General features: G+C 40.9%; 1 protein-coding gene across 2 annotated transcripts; it reads left to right on the top strand.

The window, feature by feature from the left end:
• The first annotated feature begins 7672 nt into the window (after positions 1 to 7672).
• On the top strand, positions 7673 to 16221 carry CCDC190 (coiled-coil domain containing 190). Of its 2 annotated transcripts, none has more exons than XM_069577604.1 (4): positions 7673 to 8097; positions 9889 to 10087; positions 14541 to 14664; positions 15173 to 16221. In XM_069577604.1, the coding sequence occupies exons 2-4, from the start codon at positions 9892 to 9894 to the stop codon at positions 15750 to 15752; spliced, it is 900 nt and encodes a 299-aa protein (XP_069433705.1). In that variant the 5' UTR covers positions 7673 to 8097; positions 9889 to 9891; the 3' UTR covers positions 15753 to 16221. The 2 variants fall into 2 exon arrangements, with proteins under 2 accessions (XP_069433705.1, XP_069433695.1); XM_069577594.1 differs by having other exon boundaries at positions 7745 to 8097; positions 14538 to 14664.
• The last annotated feature ends 210 nt before the right edge of the window (positions 16222 to 16431 follow it).

Here is a 16431-nt window from a genome sequence, read left to right as displayed (position 1 = left end):
TTATCTCACAGTTTTCATTTGCTTGTCATAACTCATTCATATCAAAATATTCTAATTTCCTGTTCAATTTAATTTTTAATACATGGGTTATTTACTTATTTTACTGGAGTATAGTTGATTTAAAATAGTGTGTTAGTTTCAGATGTACAGCAAAATGATCCAGGGAAAATTTTTCATATTATTTTCGATTGAATATGGTTCCCTGTTCTATACAGGAAATCCTTAGTGCTTGTCTCTTTTATGTATGAGAAGGTGGGACCAGCAAGGCCCTCGGTGCTCTCCATTCAGTCTCTGGGGGAGGCCTTCCAAGGCAGTGCCCACTGAAAGAGAGGCACCAGCCAGATTTCCCACACACAGATCAACACCATGGCTGGTCTGTGGGTTATTTAGAAGTATATTATTTTATTTCCAAGTATTAGGGGAATTTTCAAGATATCATTCTATTTTGATTTATAATTTTGTTTCACTGTGGTCAAAGAATACACTTTGTTACTTTTATTCAATACTTTTATTAAAACAATTTATGACCCAGAATATGTTCTATCTAGATCAACATTCTTGTGCACTGGAAAAGAATGAGTATTCTGTGGTTTCCAGATGGAATATTCTATAAATGTCAATTTGGCCAAGTTAGCTAATAGTGTTTTTGTTTCTTTTATGCTTACTAATTTTCTTTATGCAAATTCTACAAATTACTGAGAAAGAAGTGTTGAAATCACTGACTGTAACTGTGGATAATATAGATATTTCCACACAGTCCTATCTGTTTTGTGTTATGTATTTGGGAGTTCTGCTATTAGAAGCAAAAAATATTTAGGATTTTCAATATTTCCTTGGTGCATCATTGAGATTCATCATCACTGAGAAATGACTCTCTTGATCATTGTTTATATTTTTGGTTCTGAAGATCTTTTTTTTTTTTTTTAATGTATTAGTGTGTGTGTGCACTCAGTCACTCAGTCATGTTGGACTCTTTGCAGCCCCATGAACTGTAGGCCACCAGACTCCTCTCTCTCTGGGATTTTCCAGCCAAGAAGACTGGAGTGGGTTGCCATTCCTTCCTCCAGGGATCTTCCTGATCCAGGGGTCAAACCCACATCTTCTGCCTCTCCTATATTGGCAAGTGGATTCTTTACCACTGAGCTACCTGGGAAGCTATACTAACCTGTATTAGTATAGCTAACCCTAATTTCTTTGGAGAAGGCAATGGCACCCCGCTCCAGTACTCTTCCCTGGAGACTCCCATGGATGGAGGCGCCTGGTGGGCTGCCGTCTATGGGGTTGCACAGAGTCAGACATGACTGAAGCGACTTAGCAGCAGCAGCAGCAACAACAATCCTAATTTCTTTAAATTAGTGTTAACCTGGTATATCTTTTCCCACATTTTCCCACTTCTATTCTTCACCTATTTGCATCTTTATACTGAAATTTTGCTTTGTTTTGATGTGTTGTCAGCATTGTATATTGTGGCTCTTGTTCTTTAATTTGATCTGACAATTTCTGGTTTTTAATTAAATGTTTATATTTATTGTGATTCTTAATAAAATTAAGTTTAAATCTGTCATCTTGCTTTTTCCTTTTTATCTACACTCTTCTTTATTTTCTCATTCTTTTTCTGACTAATTTTAGATCCAACATTTCTTATTATTCCATTTTATCACATTTGTTAATTAATTAGTTATAATTCTTTGATGTTTTATTTTAGAGGCTGCTTTAGAGTTTAGAGTATACAGCTATGACTTACAGCCTGCCTTCAAGAGATTTTATACTTTTTCATACATAGTATAAGAATCTTATAACAGTATGCTTCCATTTCTTCCCATTTGAAATTTATACTATTGTTGTCATGTGTTCTACTTCCTTATATACTGTAAATCTCACAATACATTATTGCATTTTGCTTTAAACCATCAATTATATTTGTTTAATCCCAACCTTCTAATGTATTCCCCCCTTCTTCACCTTGGTGAAGAAGTTAATTTTCATAAGTTTGTTTTCTGTGTCTGTGGGTCTATTTCTGTTTTTTAAATAAGTTTACTTGCATCTTTTCTTTTGTGCCTTTTTTTTCCTTTTAGATCCCATACATAGCAATATATATTTGTTTTTCTCTGTCTGGCTTATTTTTCACTTAGTACAATAATCGCTAGGTCCATCTATGTTATGGGAGTGTTACCAAACACAAGTTCAGTTCATTTGCCCAACGTATAGTGAGGCCAAACAAACCAAAGTGTCAGAGCTTAGAGCAAAGAAAGGTTCATTGCAGGGTCAAGCAGGGAGGACAAGTAGCTCATGCTAAAAAACCCCAAACTCCCTGATTGTTTGGAAAGAGAAGTCTCCCCCCCGCCCAGTTGTGTTGGGTCTTTCCTTACTGTTCTAGTGCAGAAAGGAGGGTTACTCACCAATTGTGGTTCGTGGGTTGAATGTGGTGGCTTCTCTCATTGCAGAGCATAGGCTGTAGGTGCACAGGCCTCAGCAGTCAAGGCACACGGGCTCAGTAGTTGCAGCTTGTGGACTCTGGAGCTCAGGCTGGAAGTATGGCATACGGCATTAGTTGCTCTGTGGCAGATGGAATCTTCCTGGACCAGAGACTGAAGCTGTGTCCCCTGCATTGGCAGGGAGATTCTTACCCACTGCACCACCAGAGAAGTCCTGGGGGTAGTTTTTATAGGCAAAATTTGGGGTGAGTGCTGCAGAGTATGTGACTGTCTCCTGATTGGTTGGTAGTGAAGGTAACAGGGCCATGTTTCAGGAACCCTGTGATCAGCCTGAAGTTACGATTCTCCACCTGTGTGTTAGTCGCTCTGTCATTTCTGACTCTGCAACTCCATGGACTGTAGCCCACCAGGCTCCTCTGTTCATGGGATTTCCCAGGTAAAAATACTGAAGTGAGTTGCCATTTACTCCAGAATTGACTATGCCAAAACCTTTGACTGTGTGGATCACTATAAACTGTGGAAAGAGATGGGAATACCAGACCATCTGATGTGTCTCTTGAGAAACCTATATGCAGGTCAGGAAGCAACAGTTAGAACTGGACATGGAACAACAGATTGGTTCAAAATAGGAAAGGAGTACGTCAAGGCTGTATATTGTCACCCTGCTTATTTAACTTATATGCAGAGTACATCATGAGAAACCCTGGGCTTGAAGAATCAAGATTGCTGGGGGAAATATCAATAACCTCAGATATGCAGATGACACCACCCTTATGGCAGAAAGTGAAGAGGAAATAAAACGCCTCTTGATGAAAGTGAAAGAGAAGAGTGAAAAAGTTGGCTTAAAACTCAACATTCAGAAAACGAAGATCGTGGCACTCAGTCCCATCACTTCATGGGAAATAGATGGGGAAACAGTGGAAACAGTGTCAGATTTTATTTTTCTGGGCTCCAAAATCACTGCAGATGGTGATTGCAGCCATGAAATTAAAAGACACTTATCCTTGGAAGGAAAGTTATGATTAACCTAGACAGCATATTGAAAAACAGAGACATTACTTTGCCAACAAAGGTCTATCTAGTCAAGGCTATGGTTTTTCCAGTAGTCATGTATGAATGTGAGAGTTGGACTATAAAGAAAGCTGAGTGCCAAAGAATTGATGCTTTTGAACTGTGGTGTTGGAGAAGACTCTTGAGAGTCCCTTGGACTGCAAGGAGATCCAACCAGTCCACCCTAAAGGAGATCAATGCTGGTGTTCATTGGAAGGACTGATCTTGAAGCTGAAAGTCCAATACTCTGGCCACCTGATGTGAAGAGCTGACTCATTTGAAAAGACCCTGATGCTGTTCCCAGGGAAGGAGGAGAAGGGGATGACAGAGGATGAAATGGCTGGATGGCATCACCGACTCAATGGACATGAGTTTGGGTAAACTCTGGGAGTTGCTGATGGACAGGGAGGCCTGGCGTGCTGTGGTTCATGGGTTCACAAAGAGTCGGACAGGACTGAGCGACTGAACTGGACTAAAACCATCAACTGTATTTTACAGAGACTTAAGTGATAAGAAAAACCATCTTTATATTTACTCAAGTAATTTGTCTTTTTTGGACTCTTCATCCCTTCGTGTAGATTTGAATTTCCATCTTGTGTAATTCTCTTTCTGCTTCAAGGACTGCTTTAACATTTCTTGGACTGTACATCTGTTGATGAAGAATTATTGATGCTTTTGTATGACTGAAAAATTCTTCAATCTGCCATTGATATTAAAGATATTTTTGTAGAGTATAGAATTATAAGGTTTTCCCCCCTCCAAGAGCTTTAAAAATCTTGTTCCACTAGCTTCTGGCTTGAATTGTTTCTGACAGAATGTCTGCTATAATTCTTACCAGTGTTCTTATGTAATGTGTCTTTTTTTCTCTCTGGTTGTTTTTAAACATATGTTTTTATTACTTTTTTAGCAATTTGATTTTATATGCCTTGGGATAGTTTTATTCATGTTTCTTCTGCTTTGAATTCACTGTGCTTCTTTAATCTGGTACTCTCCCCTGCTATTCCTAGCTGCCTTGGCCTTTCTGGACTTATACCTCTGTCTTCTTAGGAAATCCATTGCTTGAGGGTTCCGTCTCCATGATGTGACCTGGAAATTCTTTCAAGCAGTAAACTGGAGCAATAATAAAGGTCGCTTGGTTTGTTTCTACTTTCTCAGAGAGCATCATCCCACTGCTTCACATCCTGTGTTAAAAACAAACCACATTATTTCATAAATTTTGTCTGATTTTTCAAATTGTTTCATATGGAAAAGTAAATCTACTCCCTGTTGCTTCATCTTTACTAGAAACTGGGACTAATGTTTATTGAACACCTACTATGTACCAAACACTTTGCCTTCATTCTTTCATTAATTCTACCAGAATCCCTATGATGAAGATATTATTAGCCTTTTCATAGATAAGGAGACTAGGGGATATGGCAGCATTAATGAAAAAAAGTCATATAACTTATTAAATGACAGAATGATTATTTGATCTCAGATGTATTTGACTACAAAAAATGCTACCTTCATATAACACAGAGACAGAAAAGTATATGAATATGAATAAAGAACACCCATTCTGTAAAATTCATTTTAAAGAGCAATTTAAACTTCTTTTCCCTAGTGATGACAGCAGGTACATGATATAGGAATTAGAGCTTTATATTTCAAATCATTATCTTTTTTTCATTTATTCTTGTCCCTTAATGATATCAGAGACAGATCCTACACTTTTCTGGCCATGTTGATTGTAAAAAAAATTCCAGTCTGCTTTGAAGTTCCCATCTCAAATAAAGTTTAGACCCTTTGCTCAATGGACTCCAAAGGACTTGGAGAAGGGGAAAAATATAGTTCTTGTATAACTAATACTTTTGCAATGCTGAGGTGTTACTGGTCTTTCCTCGATCAGTCATAATCCATGTGCTCCTGCTGTGCTCTGCTCTTAAGATATGTTGCTTTTGTCAACCTGAAAAATATTCACAACCTAAAAGTTGACAGTTATGTTTTATTCAATGAGAATTTTTAGCACTTCAAACCCACGAGACAGCATCTCAAGTGAGTCTGAGAGATCTCCTCTGAGGAGGCAAGGGGAAGAACCAGGTTACACAGATATTTTATAACAAAAGGCAGGTCGTCTGAACACCGAAAGATTATTGTTAATGAAAGAAAACCAGATATCCCAAATTAAGGAATTTAGCACTTTTCTATGTATGGGAATATGCAAGAGTCTGGGCTCACTGAAATCATTCCTTCTCAGCTCTCCTGGGCCAGGATCCTGTGTTGTTTCACATCCTGAGCTCCCTTAGGGCTCACTGTAGGGACTGGCTGCAGTCTAATGGTTGTGAGACTGCAGCTATTTTTCTCCTTTCCAAGAGCCCCAAGGGCTCACCAGCCCACACAGGAGAGCTGCAATCACTGATGACCATGACATCCTTATTTACTGATATTTTTATGAGTGAAAAATCTCCTTTAAACAGATTCCTTCTGTCACTACTCCCCCTTGCCCTGCCTGTGATTCTATGCCTGCTCTGAGTAAAGGACTATCTTATCTGACCTAGTGTCTTCCAAGAGCATTGCCATGGTTTCTGCTCCCTTACACAACCTCTGTGCTCCTTCACATGAAGCAAGGAAATGCTAAAGTCCTCTTTGACACACTCGAAGGGCCAACAGGAACTAGGGTGGGTTTGGCCATTATTCTTTTTGCAGGCTCCCACACTAATGTTCATTCTTGAATTATTTCTGCATGCCTTCCTTTCTCAGCTCTTTCTCTCAAGATGACATGAAGTAACCAAGGTTTTCTAAGAATCCCTCACTATCAGCTCTGGTGGCAACAGATGGTTGGGGTGGGGGCTGATCTGTGGTTCTGCAATTCACCAAGTTTCCAGCTGGGGAAGGAGGTGTCAGTCTCTTCTTGTGTTCGGTTCAGTTCAGTCACTCAGACATGTCCAACTTTTTGCAACCCCATGGTCTGCAGCACGTCAGGCCTCCCTGTCCATCACCAACTCCTGGACTTTACTCAAACTCATGTCCATTGAGTCAATGATGCCATCCAACCTCTGTTGTCCCCTTCTCCTCCCACCTTCAATCTTTCCCAGCATTAGGGTCTTTTCAATTGAGTCAGTTCTCCAATCAGGTGGCCAAAGTATTCAAGTTTCAGCTTCAGCATCAGTCCTTCCAATGAATATTCAAGACTGATCTCCTTTAGGGTGGATTGGTTGGATCTCCTTGCAGTCCAAGGGACTCTCAAGAGTCTTCTCCAACACCATAGTTCAAAAGCATCAATTCTTTAGTGCTCAGCTTTCTTTATAGTCCAACTCTCACATCCATACATGACTACTAGAAAAACCATAGCTTTGACTAGACAGACCTTTGTTGGCAAAGTAATGTCTCTGCTTTTTAATAAGCTGTCTAGGTAGGTCATAACTTTTCTTCCAAGGAGCAAGCATCTTTTAACTTCATGGCTGCAGTTACCATCTGCAGTGATTTTGAAGCCTTCCCAAAAAAATCTGTCACTATTTCCACTGTTTCCCCATCTATTTGCCATGAAGTGTAATGACATTTTCTGGAACCCCATCTCCTGGAACTCCATTCCATTCATTTAAATTCTGGAGGTGAGAGAATTACCTCATGGGAAGAAATGGGAAAGGCATTACCTCCTACAGAGAGAATAACAGATTTCCCTCTCCATTTTGCCAGTAATCTCCTTATAATAGCTTGTTTGCTAGGTGATGACTGTGGGTAATAGGGTCTGTTTAGCTGCCTCTCAGTATGCTTGGGGGGAATTAATAGGTCCTGGTGTTGGCAATTCTCTTTAGACTGTAGCACATTAATGCCTCTCGTTTTCAGACGAAGCCTTAAGGCAACAGTAAGAATCCCACTTAATATCTTGTCCCACAATCAATAGTTCAGCTGGCCTTCTATCACAGAGTCCAATATATAATAACAAATGTTGATTTAAGTTTCAGTTTCCTTACCTGTTGTGACAACTCTGAAAACCTTAAATAAGCACTGAAGTACATACATGGTTAGAAGCCTGGAGAAAGTCAGTACAGAATGTGATAATACAAAATAAACAAATTACTCTCCTGCACAAAATGTATACAATCTGACAAAAAAAAAAAACCAGAATGCCTTCTTAGAACCTGATCTGGTTTCCAAGAAGTAAGAGCTGGACACTGTGAGGGAGGTGGGGAATAATACGGTCAAAGAAGAAGGAAAAGAGTGGAAGGGGGTGGGGAGAGAGAGAGAGACTCTGAGAACACAGTAAGACACTGCTTGGTTTCATTCTTGGCTCCCATGGATACAGCCGAGAAGGAGCTCTGTGGGCCCATCTAGGGGAGGGCTGGAGGCTGGCAGGCTCCCTTAACTCATGGAGCTATTTCAAGCTCTGGGATCGGTGCCCACATTCAGGGACTTAGCATTCCTAATGAGGGAGGTGGCATGGAAGAGTGCTTTCAAGTGTGTTCAACATTCTCCCCACAACCCTCTCCAAAGTTCCCTCTAACCTCCGCACCTCCCCAACACCAAGCTCCTAAATTTATTGAAGAAAAACAAGCTCATTTTCAAAGTTCAGCCAGGCATAGCAAAAGAAGCAGGCAGCATTCTCACAGTGAGAACCCTGGATTTGTAGGTAAGTGCTACTCACTATGTTCTTTAATAAAAGTTTAGTCTACACTTTAGACTAAAAGCTAGCTGTCTTAAAAATTTCTCTCCTGTGTCCTGACCTTATCCTCCCTTGTAATGCTAAGCTTTTTCCTCTGTTATTATCAACAAAGCTTTATTAAGAGTAATCCATTTGTATCCTGGGTGCATATTGTGTATCTAGCTCTGAAATGCATATTGAAAAGGAAGCAAAGAGGAGGAAAGATGTGTTCCTGCCTCTTAGCATAACACAGTCCGAGGAGGAAGATGGGCTCCTTTCAGCTACCCAGACTACTTGTTCTGGATGCCCGTACTGTTTTGTAGCCAACAGATCCCACTCTCCCCACCTTTTGAAATACTGATTGTTCAGATTTGGCATGTACCATTTGACTCCAAATGACTCAGTGGTAAAGAATCTGCCTGCCAATGCAGGAGACACAAGAGATGTAGGTTTGATCCCTGAGTCAGGAAGATCCCCTGAAATAAAGAAACGGCAACCCACTCCAGTGTTCTTTCCTGGAGAATGCCATGGACAGACGAGCCTAGCAGGTTACAGTCCATGGTGTCACAGAGTCAAACATGACTTAGCAGCTATACAACAACATTAGACTCCAGAGTTGTAAATCTGAAAGTTCTTTGAAAGCAGGAACTGTGTCTCATTCACCACTACCCTCAGCCCCCAGCATAGCACCTGGCACACGGTAGAATTACAGGCCGCATGGACCCTCATGTACATAAATTAATGAATTGAAGGGGCTCCAGAATGGCTCTGTCCTAAGTCCCTAGATCCTGTCCAGAGCCCTAAGCAGGCTTTTGGGGAGTCTTTAAAGAACAGTACAAGGAACTTATCTCATAGGGTGAATAATGGCTTATATCTGTAAACTGTTTTTATAATTTTTGCCCTAAAATTTATTCATGTACTTTTCACTTGATCTTTATAGCAACCTGATTGGGGGTTTTATACAGAGCCTATAATCTATCACTCTTTTATTGGCAAGGAGACTGAGGCTCAGAGAAATGACTTTGCCCTAGATACTTCCATGTCACACTGGAAAATCATGTTACTGTAGGTCTGATAAATGAAATATTATCTGCCATATCAGTAAACAAAGATTGCCAGTTATCAGAAATTGCAGTCACCGCCTCTACTGAGCTGGTTAGCCCTGAGGGAACTCAGGAAGGAAAAAATATCTGCTATCTAGCAGCTATCAGATTGCAGTCACTCCACACAGTGAGCCCTGGGGAAACTCAGAATATGAAAACACAGGATACTAGCCCCAGGTAGCTGAGGTGCAGGGTAAAGGAATGATTTCAGTGAGTCCAGGCTCTTGAATCTTCCCATACAAAGAAAAGCACTAAATTCTTTAACTTGAGATATCTGATTTTCTTTTATTAACAGTCATCTTTTGTTCCCACCACCTGACCTTTGTTGCAAACTCATATGTACCCTAACGATATATTAGAATATATATAGTTATACAGCACCTCCTCTTCGAAGCAGTTTTCTCAGGGTTACTTGAAATGCTGCCTCCCAGGCTTGAAGTTCTAAAAATTCCCACTGAATAAAACATAACTCTCAACTTTAAGGCTGTGAGTAATTTTTTAGTTGACAGGGGAAAGTTTTCTAATAGTGTAACTTAATCTGACTGCACAGCTTTGTATTCAGAAAGACTCAGGATTCTAACACTGATCTTCCAATTAAAAGCCAGGGTCAGGGTCCCCATTTCACTTTATCAGGTCTGACACAGTGCCTGAGAGAATCTTGTTCTATTGCCTCTAGATCATGAAGAGAATGGAGAGGCATATGGTCAGGGGACCACTGCATAAGCACTTTGATCTGGAGAGGAAAAGTGCAAAGCAGGCTGAAGCCAGACTCAGCCAAAGACTGCAGAGACTAGAGGATATCTGCCTGTATCACGTGAAGTCACTGACCAGGGAGCAGAGACAGCTCCAGAAAGAACTGCAGAGGCTGCAGCAAGGTAAGGCTTCCAGGATGGGGAGAGGCAGAGCAGGACAGCTAGCCATCGCTTGGCTGAGGCAAGAGTAATACCCCCTACTTGGTGATGAGGGCCCTTTCAGAGACTGGACACTCAGTAAGAGGACTTTTGATCTCAACTTGGATTTTAGGCTGCCCACCTTTCTCTCCCTCAATGATACAGCTCCCTGGAGCAGTACGCATGCAAACCTTCCTGAGCTAACACTGCTCAGGCTCCAATCTTTCCAATGGCTCTCTCTGGCTTAAAGCTTTAGTGTTCTACTTTCTTATATCTGGATTGATTTGGTTTCACTTCTTTTCTATGCCTGGTCAGCAAACATTCACTGAGTAACTATTAATGTGCAAGTCATCTTATGAAAAGGAAGTAAAAACAAAAAAATTCCCTGGGATTAGTGACCAGAGAGTGTGTGTAACAATGGCTGACCTCTGCTACGGCTGAGCAAAGAGCACTTGGCTATTTCCAACACATCAGTCTGAGAGTCAGGTCTTCCTTTCTTCTGCAGAAAGTGAATTTCTCAACTTATCCTTCTTGTATTCAGAAGTGTATCATCACTAGAGCTTGCAGATTTTGCTTAGATAAGAAAATTTTGCAAAAACAATTGTTGTGTATTGGTACTATGATTTCATTGTCTTCTTAAGCCAAAGAGCGAGTATTTCTGTCATTTCCCCAAAGAGGGGTCTTTACCCAGAAGCTGCAAGTTCACATTATTTATAATAATTCCCTCCCATAAAACCTTCTGTTGACAATGAATAATCCTTTCCAAATGTACACGTTACTTAGAACTATCCAATGAACATAGACCTTACAGTTTAGTAATTATAACAAGATTAACACTACCAACTTCAAACGCCAATTTCTAGTTAGTAAGCTATTGATCTTCACAGAAGGAAGGGCTACACAATGGTATCCAGAACCTCAGACCTTCCAAAGCTGTCCACACCATTCAGTAAAAAAATAAGGAAATAAAATTGCCTACTCAGTGATTGCATCTTTATCCATTAAACTGTGGTGGCTGAGAACACAGACTTTGGACCCACACTGTCAGGGTTGAAATCCTGACTCTATCACTTACCAGCAGTGAGACCTTGAGCAGCTTACTGGACCTGCCTCTGCCTCAGTTTTCTCCAACATAAAATGTAATTGATGTTTCTTACCTCATGGAGTCATTTGAGGATAGAGTGAGCATTTGAAACAGTACCTAAATACAAAATAAGTGCCATGTAACTGTTTGCTGTTATCAATCAGTAAAAGATTGTTACAGGATTAAAACTCTTCTACAGTTTTGTTGAAAGTTGCCATAGTTATACAATTTATACAAACTATTTTTATTTTTCCCATAATAAAATATCATATTTTAATATACAGCATAGAATGGATCTATCTATCTCAGCTCTTCAAACTATAATCCCTTCTTACTTAAGGCAGGGGCAGGAGCCCTGAAAATGATATAGCATGTTCTAGAAGAAAGTCAGGTATCACAATTCAATGTAAAATCATTTAGGTCTCCCACAGCTGATATATGGACACAAGGGCCAAGAGTATTATCCAGAGGTCTAGCCTAGGATTTATTTCCAACCTCCAGCTTTGGGTTCTAAAGAGGAGTAACTGAGCAAGTAACTGAACTCCTCTGGTTTAAACCTCCCTGTCTGTAATAAACGGTTAAACCAAACTAAGGATGAGAGCTCACAGAATGGAAAGGAATCTCAGAAACCATTTGTCTGAATCCCACTTCATTTCTCAAAAAGAATATTGAAGACAAGATACTTATTCTCAAAGTGGTGTTCAAAAGATAATGTTTGAGATAGGTGGCTGTCTTTGTTAACTAGAGAGTTTGTCTGACAGATAAGGGGTGTGAAAAGAGTCTGGGCAGAAGGCAGAAAGCTTCAATTCAGGGGTCTCAGTCTCTATGTACTTTAGAAAGTCACATCCTCTCTGTGTCTCAGACTCCTTGCCCATAAGACTAGAGAAGAAGGAAGAAAGCAATATGAATTAAGTCTCAGTATTTATCAGGCACTGTATTAGGCAAAACATTCCCATGATTCATTTTAATAACCTTGTTACTGACTTTCAACTATATGCTAGTTGGTGGATTGCTTCAAATACGTATTTCCAGTCCTCATCTAGAGAGATTTGCATCAGTAGGTTAGGAATCGGGCTCAAAGTCCACATTTTTAGCTGAGTTGACACTAAGGCAGATTACTCGGGGACAGGTGATTCATGGGCCAAATTTTACAAAACACTGTTACAGCAACTCCAATAGAGGCAAGAATGCAAATATGAAAAGCATGGTCTGTGCCCTCAAGATGCTCACATGTGGACTAGAAGGTAACTATGCTCACAAAAGATTATATCAGAAAATACTAACTGCTAAATTCACTGTTTACAAAGTAGAACAGAAGCGTGGGAAGGTTCCCATGTCTATCAAAGGGGCTCAAGCGAGATGTCCCAAAAGACGGAGGGTATGAACAGAATCTTAGAGGAGTAAGAGGATGAAGATGAGTGGAGGAGGGGTGGTGGGCAGTTTGTCATGAGAAGACATGGAATGTTTCTGCACACGCTAAGAACAGTGTGTACAAATGTACATATATGAGAATGACTTGCTACAAGCTGCTCAGTACTGGAGGGTGTAAGGGGTGACCAGAAGGGGCAGGTGCAATATTTAGAGGCAAAGCAGAGCAGGCAAGGTCTCCAATCATGAATAGCTCCACAGATCTTACAGAAGAGTTTAGACTTCACCCTATGGGGTTTGGAAATGGGGAGATTACATGTCCAAATGAGATAAGGATCACTCTGGCAGCAAACTTTAAGGTAGAAGGATTCCAGAATTCAGACCAGGGTTTAAAGGCCTAAACTAGGGTGTTAGTTAGGTGGGGGAAAAAAATTAGTATATTCAGATGTTTGGAAAGTGAGATTGCATCTTAAGGGGGCCAGCATTTTAAGATATTTAGAATGCAGAATTGTCAGAGCTTTATGATTAATTATATGTCCAGGGTAAAGAAAACCAGAGTCAAGAATATACTCTCTAGCACGAAGTAGGCACCCAAACATTCCTGTTAAACTGGATAGCTAGATGGGAACACACACACACAGAAACACTCTCAAGACAACAGAAGAAGAGGGACCCCAAAAGGACGATCTCTTGCCTTGACTACCTCACCAAGAAGTTATTAGATGAAAGAATATTAGGAGTTTAATACAAATTAGAGGCCCTTTATCTGGTCATATTTCCTTTGCCTGGTGCCTACCAACCCCAGTGTTGGTTTAGGGAACTCACTTTCCTTAGAGGAAACGAGTGCAAGACTTTCCACTCCAAGTCACCAGCTCATGAGATGTCTTGAAAACAAACCAGGTCCTCTAGAGCAGCTATGACAACAAGATTCTGAAACACTAGCTCAAAGACAGAAAACCCCACTTACTCACGGCCAGCAGTTGCAACTCTTGGCTCAGGTGGGTAGGAGGTCACACAGTTGAGGCGGATGTAACAGCAGGACCCCAGCTTTGTATATGGCTCACACCCAGTCATTTTGACTTGAGAACATCATGCTTGCCAAGTAAAACATTCAAACAAAACCCCCATGGTCCCAGCCAGTTTAAACCTCTGACCTCAGTGTTTCTAAATCCTCTATAACATATTCTAGGTAAACACTGGAGAACCACCTTAGGTTTTTCTGTTTCCATTCCTCATGCAGCCTGTTGAGTAATGTGATATTCATATGGTTTCTCTGCCCAGAGAACCAGGTCCAGGCATTCTTTTCCTTCTTCTCTTACTGTGTTAGTTTTTTAGGGCTACCCTACCAAGTTGCCATTAACTAGGTGGCTTAAGCAACAGACATGTATCCTCAGAGTTCTGGAGGTCTACAGTCCAAAACTAAGGTACTGGCAGAGTGGTGCCTTCTGAAGGCTGGAAAAGAAGGCTCTGTTCCAGGCCTCTCTCTTTGGTTTGTATGTGGCCATCTTCTCCCTGTGTCTCTTCCCTTCACCTTCCCTCAACCTGTGTCTCTATATCCTAATTTCTCCTTATGATAATGACACCAGTCATATTGGTCAACAGCTCCCCCTAACGGCCTCATCTTAATCATCTCTGTAAAGGCCTTAATTTTCTCTGTAAAGGTTACATTCTGAGGTGCTGAGGATTATGACTTCTACATATGACATTTGGGGAGGATATAGTTCAACTTGTGTATGTGTGTGCTAACTCACTTCAGTCATGCCCGACCCTATGGACTATAGCACGCCAGGATCCTCTGTCCATGGGATTCTGCAGGCAGGAATACTGGAGAGGGTTGTCATGCCCTTCTCCAGTGGATCTTCCTGACCCAAGGATCAAATCTGTGTCTCTTACATATCCTGCATTGGCAGGCAAGTTCTTTACCACTACAGCCACCTGGGAAACCCACATTTGAACTCATAGCACCTATTAATTAACTCAAAGCAGATATCATCAAGAAAAAGCTCTGCTCTTACTTTGGGAATGGAAGTCAGAAGAGACCAGAAGATGTTCTCACGCTCTCATCACAGGGAGGGCCGAAGCACAGAGCTCTGCAGGCTAGCAAAGCTAGGTAAGAAGATGCTTACTAAACTAATGCATATGCCATTGAGTCCTTCTTTCAACTGACCTCTTTAAACCATCCTCCCCCTGAGAATGCGCTGCCCTTTCCTTCTTAAGAAAAATGCTGCATTTAAAACAGATAACCAACAAAGACCTCCTGTATAGCACAGGGAACTCTGCTCAGTGTTATGTGGCAGGCTGGAAGGGAGTGGAGTCTGGGGGAGCGTGGACACGTGTGTATGCATGGCTGCGTGGCTTTGCTGCACACCTGAAGCCATCACAACACTGTTAAATGGCTATCCTCCAATCTCCAACATAAAAATAAAAAGTTTACCCCAAAAAGAAAAATCATTTCCTCACATTGTTACCATCCATTCTCACCCTTCATCTTCTGTTCACCCACGTTATTATCTCAGTTAATATCACAGAAAAAGGAGCCAGGGTCTAATAATTTGAAAATGCTAAATATTAGCTCTTCATCAGTTTTGAGAGAACTTTTTTCTTATCTCCTTTCCCAGCACACTGACAACAAATACGACCCAAGGAAGATCCAAAACCAAGTCCCAGATGCCTCCTTTCCATCACATTGGTCCCAAGGACCCCATGAAAAGCAAACGGCAGTCACTATCTCAAAATAACCGAACTTCCCACTTCATAGAAGAGAAGCTGCAAGCCCAAGAGAAAGAGTCTATAAATCCACCAAAAGGAAAAGGCTCCAACGAGACCATCTCTCTTCTCTGTCAAAATCAAGACGTCTCCACCCACACTGTAGACAGAGGCCCCAGTTCCGGCCCAGCTGGTGACAGTGAACCGGCGCACAGTGATGAGACCAGATCAAATGATGCCCACACAAGGCCAGACCACACCATTGCAAAACAAACCCCCCTGGATCCCATGGAAGGTGGAGGAAACTTCAAAGATAAGCCCCAAACATCAACCTACTTGGAGTTGTTTGAAAAGGCCAGAAAAGCTCACTACCTCCGGCACCGGACCCCCCCAGAGTCTGAGAGATTGCTCAGCATTGCAGAGATCTTCGGGCACAAGGAATCCTCAGAGTCCAGGGCAGAAAAGGGATGTGAGAACAGGGTGACCATCTAAGTTACTTCATCTTTAATCATCCACTATATCCACATAGTATCGTGTGTCATAATTACTTTAGCAACTGTAGCAAACAATACAAATATATAGATATAGATATAGATTTTATTTTAACCTTAGTCTTTTTTCCCTTTTATAATGGGAGTATAAGGTCTCACTAAATGAGCAATTCTAGGATGAAAGTGGAGAGATGAATCTTCTGAAGCCATTTAAAGCAATATACGCATATTGCTAACGTTACCAAAAATATGATTCTACTTTGATGCGTAGACTTCTGAAAGGGAAAATATTAAGCGTCCTGCTTACATTTGCCACCCTTTTCTTATAGGAGGTTCTTACGGTGCCACCTGCTGGCAAAATGGCATAGCTCTTCTGCTTGTTTTAGTTTCACATGTAAAGGTAAGGCTAGGAGGTTAATTGAAAATATGTACATAATACAGTCTATAAATAAAACTTGCTCTCCCACGCAGCTCTGTGTTGGTTTTTGAATCCCTTTCCTTATTTCTTTTATTTCCAAATAGTTCCATTTTGGTTTCCTCATTCCCACTTTCAACCTGCTCTTATCATCCTTTTTGGATCCTAATAAAAAAAAAATAATTAACAATTTATAAGAAATGTGCCCCCTCTAACATTTTCTTCCAAGTAGCAAAACAATGGGAGAAGGCAGGACAGGAGCAAC

Source organism: Ovis canadensis, chromosome 1, assembly GCF_042477335.2.
Source record: "Ovis canadensis isolate MfBH-ARS-UI-01 breed Bighorn chromosome 1, ARS-UI_OviCan_v2, whole genome shotgun sequence".
NCBI classification, from domain to species: domain Eukaryota; kingdom Metazoa; phylum Chordata; class Mammalia; order Artiodactyla; family Bovidae; genus Ovis; species Ovis canadensis.
Note: the sequence above shows the minus strand (reverse complement) of the source record. Positions and strands in the feature narration are given on the sequence as shown.

Bases quoted from the DNA above. Each gene is read 5' to 3' on its own strand.
- CCDC190 (XM_069577594.1), top strand. From the start codon at position 9,892: ATGAAGAGAATGGAGAGGCATATGGTCAGGGGACCACTGCATAAGCAC. The intron at 10,088-14,537 runs GTAAGGCTTCCA...ATTAACTCAAAG, and splicing joins ACTGCAGAGGCTGCAGCAAG to CAGATATCATCAAGAAAAAG. The intron at 14,665-15,172 runs GTAAGAAGATGC...CTCCTTTCCCAG, and splicing joins CTGCAGGCTAGCAAAGCTAG to CACACTGACAACAAATACGA.